Genomic DNA, 13458 nt, shown 5'->3' with positions numbered 1-13458 from the left:
CATCATATAACATACACAGTACAGTCAGTCTATCAGCTCATCATATAACATGTACAGTACAGTCAGTCTATCAGCTCATCATATAACATACACAGTACAGTCAGTCTATCAGCTCATCATATAACATACACAGTACAGTCAGTCTATCAGCTCATCATATAACATGTACAGTACAGTCAGTCTATCAGCTCATCATATAACATACACAGTACAGTCAGTCTATCAGCTCATCATATAACATACACAGTACAGTCAGTCTATCAGCTCATCATATAACATACACAGTACAGTCAGTCTATCAGCTCATCGTATAACATACACAGTACAGTCAGTCTATCAGCTCATCATATAACATTTACAGTACAGTTTCTGATGAGCTGATAGACTGACTGTACATGTTATATGATGAGCTGATAGACTGACTGTACATGTTATATGATGAACTGATAGACTGATTGTACATGTTATATGATGAGCTGATAGACTGACTGTACATGTTATATGATGAGCTGATAGACTGATACTGTAATGTATCACAAAGGGAAACCCAGTCGCAAGCTGTTCAGTGACGCGAGCCTACCAGGTGAGCTAAATGCGGGCTTCGAGGCTAGCAACACTGAACTATGCATGAGAGCACCAGCTGTTCTGGACGACTGTGTGATTTCTCAACTGGACAAAAGTAACACCTACGTGAGAATGCTTTTCATTGACTACAGCTCAGCGTTCAACACCAAAGTGCTCTCCAAGCTCATCACTAAACTAAGGACCTTGGGATCTCCCTCTGCAACTGGATCCTGGACTTCCTGGCGGGCCACCCTCAGGTGGTGAGGGTAGGCAACAACCCATTCGTCACTCTGACCCTCAACACGGGGGCCCCTGCATTGTTGGGAAGATCCCGTAGGTAAGCATTTCACTGTTAGTCTACACCTGCTGTTTTCCAAGCATTCGACAAATAACATTTGATTTGAAGCAGGTACTGTACAGGCAATTATAGAATATTCAGATTTACACACTCACAGATGTTTACACATACCCATATATGCATGTGCACACACACAGGTGTGCACACAAACGCACACACACAGCCCTCTGCCATAATGACAAAACATTACAGAGCATAAAAATGACTCATGAGTCCTCTATCTGAATCAGTGAGCGATGAACTCAATACATCCATTATCTGAGTCAATGAAAGGTGAACTCAATTCATCCTCTAATTGAGTCAATGAGAGATGAATTCAATACATCCTCTATCTGAGTCAATGAACACAATACATCCTCTATCTGAGTCAATGAGAGGTGATTTCAATACATCCTCTATCTGAGTCAATGAACACAATACATCCTCTATCTGAGTCAATGAGAGATGAACTCAATTCATCCTCTATCTGAGTCAATGAAAGATGAATTCAATACATCCTCTAATTGAGTCAATGAACACAATACATCCTCTATCTGAGTCAATGAAAGGTGAACTCAATACATCCTCTATCTGAGTCAATGAACCCAATACATCCTCTATCTGAGTCAATGAAAGGTGAACTCAATACATCCTCTATCTGAGTCAATGAACACAATACATCCTCTATCTGAGTCAATGAGAGATGAACTCAATACATCCTCTATCTGAGTCAATGAGAGATGAATTCAATACATCCTCTAATTGAGTCAATGAACACAATACATCCTCTATCTGAGTCAATGAAAGGTGAACTCAATACATCCTCTATCTGAGTCAATGAGAGGTGAACTCAATACATCCTCTATCTGAGTCATTGAGACATGAACTCAATGTCCTAAACTAGAGTATATTTACTAATGCCAAGACAACAATAACATGGCCTGTATTGCATCGTTGACAGCTGATCCACAGGTCCAGACAGACAGACAGACAGACAACAGAATGACTTCAGCACAACACTTTGGCAACCATCACACTCTGAATGACTAAAAAGGTAACCTACAGGTGTGAGGTAGGTACCCCCTTACCAGTGGTGGAGTGGAGGCTCTCCAGGCTCCAATAATGTGAGAGGACCCCTCTGAGAGTACCTCCTAGGCTCCCCATCCCTCCTCCTCCTCCTCCTCCTCCTGCTCCCCATTTTTCCCCCATCCCTCCTCCTACTCCTCTTCCACCTCCCTCGGTGGGGGTACCGCTGTCCGAGTCCGAACCAGGAGATCCAGGGGAGAGTCCAGAGCTGGTGCTGCCACTGCTGTCCCCGGGCACGGGCCCCTCAGAGCTCTGCTGGGTCCGCATCAGAACAGCCCCCCGAACACAGATCCTGGACCTTGGCACTGGAGCCTGGTAGTGGTGGTGGTCAAGGTAGGTGTTTCCCCCAGTCAGAGGAAGGTTAATCTGGGTAAGTAGATAGGTAAGAATGCTGTAGCCTCTACCTGGACCGTACAGCTCCAGCTCTGTGTGTCAGTGAGCTCCAGTCAGTCAGTGAGTGCTTCCAGTCTCGGCTGTTGCTCCTCTCTCTGGCTCTGCACTCAACGGCTGCTGCGCCTCCTCTCTCTCTCTCTCTCTACCTCTCTCTCTACCTCTCTCTCTCCCTCTTTCTCTACCTCTCTCTCTCTACCTCTCTCTCTACCTCTCTCTCTACCTCTCTCTCTCTCGCTCACCCTCTCTCTCGCTCACCCTCCCTTCCTCGCTCACACACACACACACACACACACACACACACACACACACACACACACACACACACACACACACACACACACACACACACACACACACACACACACACACACACACACACACACACACACACACACACCCCCCAGTGGGGCTCCACTAGGTGGGTTCTGTGGCTCTGCAGTGTGACTTGCCTGGCTGCAGCTGATGGCTGATCGCTCTGTAATATCTTGGTGCAGTGCTATTATGGTGGGACTGAAAATATCCCCCCTCCTCCCCCTGTCTAACCCCTCCTTCCCTCCATCTCCCCGGTCCTGTCTACCCCCTGCCCTCTCCCCTCTCATGTCCTCTGCTGTTTCTAAAGCATTGCTGTTGTTATATGTGTGTGTGTGTGTGTGTGTGGGGGGGGGGGGGGGGGGGGTGCACATGCGTGTGTGTATTGTCAATAGAAAGTCAGGCTGTTGAAACCTGGCAGTCATGGCTAAAGCTCCCAATGCATTTGAACCTGTCAGGGAGGAGAGGCATTGGGAGATGTGATTTCCTGCCTCTGACAGGGCAGGGAGTGCAGAATCATCGGCTTAAACAGTTACAAGCATTCCTACTAATGCCTTGAGAAAGAGAGAGATAGGGATGGAATGAGGGAGGGAGGGAGGGAGAGAATGAGGGATGGAAGGAGAGAGGGATGGAATGAGGGAGGGAGGGAGAGAATGAGGGATGGAAGGAGAGAGGGAGGGAGGGACGGAGGGATGGAGGGATGGAGGGAGGGAGGGAGGGAGGGAGGGAGGTAGAGAGGGAGGGAGGGAGGGATGGAATGAGGGAGGGAGGGAGGGAGGTAGAGAGGGAGGGAGGGAGGGAGAGAATGAGGGATGGAAGGAGAGAGAGGGAGGGAGGGAGGGAGGGAGGGAGGGAGGGAGGGAGGGAGGGAGGGAGGGAGGGAGGGAGGGAGGGAGGGAGGGAGGGAGGGAGGGAGGGAGGGAGGGAGGGAGGGAGGGAGGGAGGGAGGGAATGAAAGTGAGGGGCTTACCAGATCCACTGCTCTATATTACTGTAAACATTATAAACACCATGTACTCCTACTGAGATATACTCTATCTGTACAATCCAACAGCTCTGATATAACTTTGCAAAGACGTACACAACACATGTAACCAGAAGAAAAGTGTTAGTTTCAGTCTATGCTCTCTAGGCCCTAAATACACTACAGACGTGGCAGATGGTGCCTTTTAAGATGAAAAAAATATGAGCATGTCCTTATTTCTGTTACAGGTATATTGGATGACAGTCATTCATATTCCATTCCCCCAGCACAATGTAACATTGATAGGTTAAGGCTACTACATGATACTCTAATTTCCCCTATAACCATCAGGAGGTTGCTACAACCTAGTCTATGAATGAAAGTTTACAACGTAGGTGCACACAGGTCGAGAGAAGAATTTGAAGTGACAGACAAAGTCACGTTCAATACCACCTTACACACTCATGCCTGCATCTCGGTGATCTAGGGTGTAATCATTAGTCCAACAGTTGCAAACAAGAGTTTCTATTGGACAAAATCAGGTATGTTTATCCCCGTTTCATTCCGTTTGCTTTTGTTAAGAAACTTTTTTTCAACAGAATCCACGGAATGAATGCACCACTGATCACGCATAAAACACAGTTAACTTTCATAGCAGCCACGTTGTATTCCTTCTCGCATTTATGCGCTCTCCTCCTCTCACCTTTTCCCTTCGCTTGTGGACTTCAATGCACAACACATCAGCTGTATGTGACCGGGCTAAAAAAACATTCCAAGCCAAACCATATCATAACCGCTACACACAGCCTACAGTGTCAAGTAACATCATAGTCAACACAGCTAATATAACTAATGCATTAGTAAACCCGCTACAATCATGCAGTAACATTACAGTGTACAGTCAGTAAGCAGTTTAGCACTTACACCAGCGGGCCCAGGTGGCAATAGATTAGTAAAAACAAAAACTTACCTTGACTTGGAAGAGTTTGAGTGTTGTGTTGGATAGCCATAGCCAGCTAGCTAACATAACATCCCTCTTTTGCGCAGGTTGTTTGAGTAGGCTAACCTAGCTAGCTGCATTTGCTAGCTAAGTAAGTTAAACTGAAAGTGAAAAAAAGAAAATCTCTCTCTTTCTTGCTTCTCTTTCATTTTGACTATTGTCTTTCTCTCCCTTTGAGTCAACTACTCACCACATTTTATACACTGCAGTGCTAGCTAGCTGTAGCTTATGCTTTCAGCACTTGATAATTCTCTGATCCTTTGATTGGGTGGATAACATGTCAGTTCTTGCTGCAAGAGCTCTGATAGGTTGGAAGATGTCCTCTGGAAGTTGTCATAATTACTGTCTAAGTCTATGGAAGGGGGTGAGAATCATGAGCCTCCTGGGTTTTGTATTGAAGTCAATGTGCCCAGAGGAGGACGGAAACTAGCTGTCCTCCGGCTACACCATGGTGCTACCTTACAGAGGTGCTGTTGAGGCTACTGTAGACCTTCATTGCAAAACAGTATGTTTTAATAAATTATTTGATGACATTAATATATTTAGCATACTTTTACCTAAATAGGATAACTTTTTAAATGTTTTAATTTAAAAAACAAAAAAATGTAATTTACTGAGGAGGATGGTCCTCCCCTTCCTCCTCTGAGGAGCCTCCACTGTACTACAGTCATGTCTGCTTATCCATATCCCATATTCATATCCCATATTCACATCCTATATTCATATCCCATACCCAAGTTAGATCAGCACATGAAGATATATCGCTGTCTGGTTGGCTACAATACATGTACAAAATTATTCAAACTAAAATAAATGTTTTGTTTTCACTCATGAGGGAGAAGGTTCCAGATTTCTCCATAAAGGACATATACACTCAGAGCACACGGAAGTAGACATGAGGGAGAAGGTTCCGGATTTCTCCGTAAAAGTCATATTCACTCAGAACACACGGAAGTAGACATTTCTGCTGTCTTTGTCTCATAGGATACAGAGATACATGATGGTTCTGCTGTCTCATAGGACATAGAGATACATGGTGGTTCTGCTGTCTCATAGGATACAGAGATTCATGATGGTTCTGCTGTCTCATAGGACACAGAGAGACATGGTGGTTCTGCTGTCTCTTAGGACACAGAGAGACATGGTGGTTCTGCTGTATCATAGGATACAGAGATACATGATGGTTCTGCTGTCTCATAGGACACAGAGATACATGGTGGTTCTGCGGTCTCATAGGACACAGAGAGACATGGTGGTTCTGCTGTCTCTGTCTCATAGGACACAGAGATACATGGTGGTTCTGCTGTCTCATAGGACACAGAGAGACATGATGGTTCTGCTGTCTCATAGGACACAGAGAGACATGGTGGTTCTGCTGTCTCTGTCTCATAGGACACAGAGATACATGGTGGTTCTGCTGTCTCATAGGACACAGAGAGACATGATGGTTCTGCTGTCTCATAGGACACAGAGAGACATGGTGGTTCTGCTGTCTCTGTCTCATAGGACACAGAGATACATGGTGGTTCTGCTGTCTCATAGGACACAGAGATACATGGTGGTGCTGCTGTCTCATAGGACACAGAGAGACATGATGGTTCTGCTGTCTCTGTCTCATAGGACACAGAGAGACATGGTGGTTCTGCTGTCTCTGTCTCATAGGACACAGATATACATGGTGGTTCTGCTGTCTCATAGGACACAGAGAGACATGATGGTTCTGCAGTCTCATAGGATACAGAGATACTCCCTCCCTCACTCCCTCCCCCCTGGTGTTGGAAGGTGAACAGTGGCTTAGCTCACTGCATGGTGTGTACCACAGAAATACCACTGCCTATCATCAACCTACTGACTTCAATAAGGATGCCCATTCTAGTCATTCTATGGTGCACCGCCCTTTAGCCAGTCAGCTAAAGAGGTTGACACTACACTTGTCTTTTGATTGGCCTTTCAATTCAATTCACTAAACATGAATCAAATTACAAGGAAGACATCTGGTGCAAGAACACTGACCTCACTTTGAGGGACATGCAATCTGCTGCTTCTGTGTGTGTGTGTGTGTGTGTGTGTGTGTGTGTGTGTGTGTGTGTGTGTGTGTGAGAGAGTGTGTGTGTGTGAGAGAGTGAGTGTGTGTGTGTGAGAGAGTGAGTGTGTGTGTGTGAGAGAGTGAGTGTGTGTGTGTGAGAGAGTGAGTGAGTGTGTGTGAGAGAGTGAGTGAGTGTGTGTGAGAGAGTGAGTGTGTGTGTGTGAGAGAGTGAGTGTGTGTGTGTGAGAGTGAGTGAGTGAGTGAGTGAGTGAGTGAGTGAGTGAGTGAGTGAGTGAGTGAGTGTGTGAGTGTGTGTGTGTGTGTGTGTGTGTGTGTGTGTGTGTGTGTGTGTGTGTGTGTGTGTGTGTGTGTGTGTGTGTGTGTGTGTGTGTGTGTGTGTGTCTGTGTGTGAGAGTGAGTGTGTGTGTGAGAATGAGTGAGTGAGTGAGTGAGTGAGTGAGTGAGTGAGTGAGTGAGTGAGTGAGTGAGTGAGTGAGTGAGTGACTGAGTGTGTGTGTGTGTGTGTTTGTGTGGGTGTGTGTGGGCGCCCACCCAATGACATCAGAATGAACAGGGTCATTTCAGCACTACCTAATGTCCACCCACTCAGCAGTATGATAGGTTACCCTGGAGACCCTCTCACAGTCAGAGCAACAGAAAAGGAGTCTGGCACCTATCGCTCGCTTTTATCAAAATGGTCCTAAAAGAAAGCTAAAACTCTGTAGATAATGAATAAATGATATTTTCCTAAACCATTCTCTCCTACCATATTCTATCTCCTACAGGCTTCTCAGACAAAGAGCAGAGCCAGACAGACAATCTGACACACACACCGAGACACACAGACACACACGACAAACACCCTCGAGGAGAACTCTGTGTTCTCCCACTAAAAAGTCACGGCTGGATTTTGAACAGGACTACAAAAACAAAAAAACCTCCACTAAATTCAAAGAGGATCCATCTGGAGATACCAGCATATCTTCCAGAGACTAATCACCATAGAAACACAGTGTTTACATATTCTCAATAGGTCATTGACCTGGATTTAAAACTGATGACGTCACTGGCTCTCCTCCACGGTCTGTTAATGTGAATAGCACAATGCCTTTCCAAGCGCCAATAAACTGTGGGACCACTGACGTGCAGAGGATGTGACTCCCCCTGCTGGTGACAGGCAGTACTACAACCCTCTGTCCATGCCAAAATGGTAATAATTGTAATTGGCTCAGAGTAGTGTCACACCTAGCTTCAGAATAAAGTCGTTGTTTCACAACAGATGTTGCTGCAGTGCGTGGCATAATGCCCGCAGGCTAATCCAGGATTTGGTGAGGACATGATTTTAAACATGGAACTAAATGATATATACAGTAAGTCCCTTAAACAGAATTACATCCAGGGAATGGAGTTGGAGTCTGAGACAGGGGTGGGGGCCAGGGGTGCAGGCCGAGGGGTGGGGGGCTAGGGGTGCAGGCCGAGGGGTGGGGGGCCAGGGGTGCAGGCCGAGGGGTGGGGGGCTAGGGGTGCAGGCCGAGGGGTGGGGGCCAGGGGTGCAGGCCGAGGGGTGGGGGGCTAGGGGTGCAGGCCGAGGGGTGGGGGGCCAGGGGTGCAGGCCGAGGGGTGGGGGGCCAGGGGTGCAGGCCGAGGGGTGGGGGGCCAGGGGTGCAGGCCGAGGGGTGGGGGGCCAGGGGTGCAGGCCGAGGGGTGGGGGGCCAGGGGACCTATAATCTAGTAAATAGGTGGTCATCATGAGAAAAGAAAGAAAGACATTATAGAGTATTGGAACCAACCTTGGGCATAGAGAGAGAGAGAGAGAGAAAGACATTGTAGAGTATTGGAACCAACCTTGGGCATAGCAAGAGAGAGAGAGAAAGACATTGTAGAGTATTGGAACCAACCTTGGGCATAGCGAGTGAGAGAGAAAGACATTGTAGAGTATTGGAACCAACCTTGGCATAGCGAGAGAGAGAGAAAGACATTGTAGAGTATTGGAACCAACCTTGGCATAGCGAGTGAGAGAGCCAGCAGTATGCAGTACTCAGGGTTAGGAGGAGGAGGAGCTACTCTCAGGTTTAGGAGGAGGAGGAGGGAGGAGATACTGTCAGGGTTAGGAGGAGGTAGGAGGGAGGAGCTACTCTCAGGGATAGGAGGAGGAGGAGGGAGGAGCTACTCTCAGGGTTAGGAGGAGGAGGGAGGAGCTACTCTCTGGGTTAGGATGAGGAGGAGCTACTCTCAGGGTTAGGAGGAGGAGGAGCTACTCTCAGGGTTAGGATGAGGTAGGAGATACTGTTAGGGTTAGGAGGAGGTAGGAGATACTGTCAGGGTTAGAAGGAGGTAGGAGATACTGTCAGGGTTAGGAGGAGTAGGAGCTACTCTCAGGGTTAGGAGGATGAGGAGCTACTCTCAGGGTTAGGAGGAGGAGGAGGAGCTACTCTCAGGGTTAGGAGGAGGAGGTAGGAGATACTCTCAGGGTTAGGAGGAGGAGGTAGGAGATACTCTCAGGGTTAGGAGGAGGAGGAGGTAGGAGATACTCTCAGGGTTAGGAGGAGGAGGAGGAGGTAGGAGATACTCTCAGGGTTAGGAGGAGGAGGTAGGAGATACACTCAGGGTTAGGAGGAGGAGGAGGTAGGAGATACTCTCAGGGTTAGGAGGAGGAGGAGGTAGGATATACTCTCAGGGTTAGGAGGAGGAGGAGCTGCTCTCGGGGTAGGGAGGAGGAGGAGCTACTCTCAGGGTTAGGAGGAGGAGCTACTCTCAGGGTTAGGAGGAGGAGGAGGTAGGAGATACTCTCAAGGTTAGGAGGAGGAGGAGGTAGGAGATACTCGCAGGGTTAGGAGGAGGAGGAGGTAAGTAGGAGCTACTCACAGGGGTAGGAGGAGGAGGTAAGTAGGAGCTACTCACAGGGGTAGGAGGAGGAGGAGGTAAGTAGGAGCTACTCACAGGGGTAGGAGGAGGAGGAGGTAAGTAGGAGCTACTCACAGGGGTAGGAGGAGGAGGAGGTAGGTAGGTAGGAGATACTCTCAGGGTTAGGAGGAGGAGGAAGAGGAGATACTCTCAGGGTTAGGAGGAGGAGGAGGTAGGAGATACTCTCAGGTTTGGAGGAGGAGGTAGGTAGGAGGAGGAGGAGGAGGTAGGAGATACTCTCAGGGTTAGGAGGAGGAGGAGGTAGGTAGGAGGAGGAGGAAGTAGGAGATACTCTCAGGGTTAGGAGGAGGAGGAGGTAGGAGATACTCTCAGGGTTAGGAGGAGGAGGAGGTAGGAGATACTCTCAGGTTTGGAGGAGGAGGTAGGTAGGAGGAGGAGGAGGAGGTAGGAGATACTCTCAGGGTTAGGAGGAGGAGGAGGTAGGTAGGAGGAGGAGGAAGTAGGAGATACTCTCAGGGTTAGGAGGAGGAGGAGGTAGGAGATACTCTCAGGGTTAGGAGGAGGAGGAAGAGGAGATACTCTCAGGGTTAGGAGGAGGAGGAGGTAGGAGATACTCTCAGGGTTAGGAGGAGGAGGAAGAGGAGATACTCTCAGGGTTAGGAGGAGGAGGAAGAGGAGATACTCTCAGGGTTAGGAGGAGGAGGAGGTAGGAGATACTCTCAGGGTTAGGAGGAGGAGGAAGAGGAGATACCCTCAGGGTTAGGAGGAGGAGGAGGAGGTAAGTAGGAGCTACTTACAGGGGTAGGAGGTGCGTCGTCTCCAGCCCAGACAGTCCAGACCGATGGGGGTGCTCTGGGAGAAGCAGTGGGACTTCAGGATCATCCCAGAGAATGCCTCCATGGTCGACAGGGACACTGAAGCATGCGACTGCGGGGAAGAGGCAAAATCAAAGCTGGGGATCCGACAATGCCTAGGCCTACATACCTAGAAGTCTATAGTTAATATAATGCTCACTTTAAATGTTATGACCCTGCCTTTTCTTAGTTTAAATCCTGAATATACATGTACTATATAATGTGATAGACCAACAATAATAAAGGGATTTTCCTGAACGGAGCTGAGCTGAAGGTGCATGCAGGTTAACAGTAAGAGCTGAGAGAGAGACTGGTACGGAAACAGGATCGAGAAAGACATCCAAAAAAGATGAAATGGAAGGGGGAAAAGAATTTAACAAAGGAAAGATGTCAAGGCTCCTGACGAAGGATAGAAGAGACGGAGGAGGGAACCATCCTCTGACAGTACATAGATGAAGAGGAGGAAGGAGGAGGAGGAGAGAACCATCCTCGAGACAGTACGTAGATGAAGAGGAGGAAGGAGGAGGATGAGGAGAGAACCATCCTCGAGACAGTACGTAGATGAAGAGGAGGAAGGAGGAGGATGAGGAGAGAACCATCCCCGAGACAGTACGTAGATGAAGAGGAGGAAGGAGGAGGATGAGGAGAGAACCTTCCTTGAGACAGTATGAGGAGGAGGAAGAGGAGGAGGAGGAGGAGGAGAGAGACAAGATCCATCTCCCTAGGCTGTAAGTTGTTTTGCACGGGTAAGCATGGTGGAGTCTTACTTTGTCGAGCTCTTCAGGACAGTGTGTGTTGAGTTGTCCCAGGCTTCCTCTCATCACTCGGGCCAGCTTCCGCTTCCGTCTGGTTTCCTCTTCGATCCACAGGTCATCTGAGCAGCAGCGGTGGCGTCTCGGATCCCTGTCCGGCCTGTGGCCTAGTGGTGGTCTGAGGGCTAAGGCAGTAGTATCCGGTGAAGGCCCAGGAGTCTTCAGCTCTGATAGCCTCTTCCCTCCTCCCCCTGTCTGGCTGCAGGGTCTACATCCATCCTGACTGGTCTTTGGGTGCATAGTCAACTGGTTAGCAACAATATGGCATCTATCTGTGTACATGACAGCATACTATTCTTACTGATACATGATCATAAACAGTTGTTATGGAGTGTTGATCACTATGATGGAACAGGTGAATGAAATTGTCTTGATTGGTGTAACTGATGCACTTGACAGGTAAGGTAGTTCCCACTGACTATTTCCTGTGCCCATAAATACTAAATAATATACTATTTAATCATGGTTTAGTTTAGCTTCTCTGTGTCCCTGCCTGCTTGGTCATGGTTAGATGGGATGGTTTAGTTTAGCTTCTGTGTCCCTGCCTGCTTGGTCATGGTTAGATGGGATGGTTTAGTTTAGCTTCTCTGTGTCCCTGCCTGCTTGGTCATGGTTAGAAGGGATGGTTTAGTTTAGCTTCTGTGTCCCTGCCTGCTTGGTCATGGTTAGATGGGATGGTTTAGTTTAGCTTCTGTATCCCTGCCTGCTTGGTCATGGTTAGATGGGATGGTTTAGTTTAGCTTCTGTGTCCCTGCCTGCTTGGTCATGGTTAGATGGGATGGTTTAGTTTAGCTTCTGTGTCCCTGCCTGCTTGGTCATGGTTAGAAGGGATGGTTTAGTTTAGCTTCTCTGTGTCCCTGCCTGCTTGGTCATGGTTAGATGGGATGGTTTAGTTTAGCTTCTGTGTCCCTGCCTGCTTGGTCATGGTTAGATGGGATGGTTTAGTTTAGCTTCTCTGTGTCCCTGCCTGCTTGGTCATGGTTAGATGGGATGGTTTAGTTTAGCTTCTGTGTCCCTGCCTGCTTGGTCATGGTTAGAAGGGATGGTTTAGTTTAGCTTCTCTGTGTCCCTGCCTGCTTGGTCATGGTTAGAAGGGATGGTTTAGTTTAGCTTCTGTGTCCCTGCCTGCTTGGTCATGGTTAGATGGGATGGTTTAGTTTAGCTTCTGTATCCCTGTCTGCTTGGTCATGGTTAGAAGGGATAGTTTAGTTTAGCTTCTGTGTCCCTGCCTGCTTGGTCATGGTTAGATGGGATGGTTTAGTTTAGCTTCTGTGTCCCTGCCTGCTTGGTCATGGTTAGAAGGGATGGTTTAGTTTAGCTTCTCTGTGTCCCTGCCTGCTTGGTCATGGTTAGATGGGATGGTTTAGTTTAGCTTCTGTGTCCCTGCCTGCTTGGTCATGGTTAGATGGGATGGTTTAGTTTAGCTTCTCTGTGTCCCTGCCTGCTTGGTCATGGTTAGATGGGATGGTTTAGTTTAGCTTCTGTGTCCCTGCCTGCTTGGTCATGGTTAGAAGGGATGGTTTAGTTTAGCTTCTCTGTGTCCCTGCCTGCTTGGTCATGGTTAGATGGGATGGTTTAGTTTAGCTTCTGTGTCCCTGCCTGCTTGGTCATGGTTAGATGGGATGGTTTAGTTTAGCTTCTGTGTCCCTGCCTGCTTGGTCATGGTTAGATGGGATGGTTTAGTTTAGCTTCTGTGTCCCTGCCTGCTTGGTCATGGTTAGAAGGGATGCTTTAGTTTAGCTTCTCTGTGTCCCTGCCTGCTTGGTCATGGTTAGATGGGATGGTTTAGTTTAGCTTCTGTGTCCCTGCCTGCTTGGTCATGGTTAGATGGGATGGTTTAGTTTAGCTTCTCTGTGTCCCTGCCTGCTTGGTCATGGTTAGATGGGATGGTTTAGTTTAGCTTCTGTGTCCCTGCCTGCTTGGTCATGGTTAGAAGGGATGGTTTAGTTTAGCTTCTCTGTGTCCCTGCCTGCTTGGTCATGGTTAGATGGGATGGTTTAGTTTAGCTTCTGTGTCCCTGCCTGCTTGGTCATGGTTAGATGGGATGTTTTAGTTTAGCTTCTGTGTCCCTGCCTGCTTGGTCATGGTTAGATGGGATGGTTTAGTTTAGCTTCTCTGTGTCCCTGCCTGCTTGGTCATGGTTAGATGGGATGGTTTAGTTTAGCTTCTGTGTCCCTGCCTGCTTGGTCATGGTTAGATGGGATGGTTTAGTTTAGCTTCTGTGTCCCTGCCTGCTTGGTCATGGTTA

At 48.1% G+C, this 13458-nt stretch overlaps 1 protein-coding gene across 2 annotated transcripts in view; it reads right to left on the bottom strand.

Moving 5' to 3' along the window:
- LOC109900112 (rho guanine nucleotide exchange factor 4) overlaps positions 1 to 13458 on the bottom strand; it is a 96291-nt gene that overhangs the window by 72024 nt on the left and 10809 nt on the right. Inside the window, exons 2-3 of one of the 2 annotated variants that reach the window (XM_031836398.1) lie at positions 11166 to 11438; positions 10342 to 10471 (exon numbers count right to left, since the gene is read on the bottom strand). In XM_031836398.1, coding sequence (XP_031692258.1) covers positions 10342 to 10471; positions 11166 to 11438 — 403 coding nt within the window. Of the gene's footprint in view, positions 1 to 1989; positions 2853 to 10341; positions 10472 to 11165; positions 11439 to 13458 lie in introns of those variants that run through there. The other variant, XM_031836399.1, reaches the window with a different exon arrangement.

Source organism: Oncorhynchus kisutch, linkage group LG11 (assembly GCF_002021735.2).
Source record: "Oncorhynchus kisutch isolate 150728-3 linkage group LG11, Okis_V2, whole genome shotgun sequence".
In the NCBI taxonomy this organism is placed as follows: Eukaryota; Metazoa; Chordata; class Actinopteri; order Salmoniformes; family Salmonidae; genus Oncorhynchus; species Oncorhynchus kisutch.
This window is presented reverse-complemented; position numbering and strand designations above follow the sequence as displayed.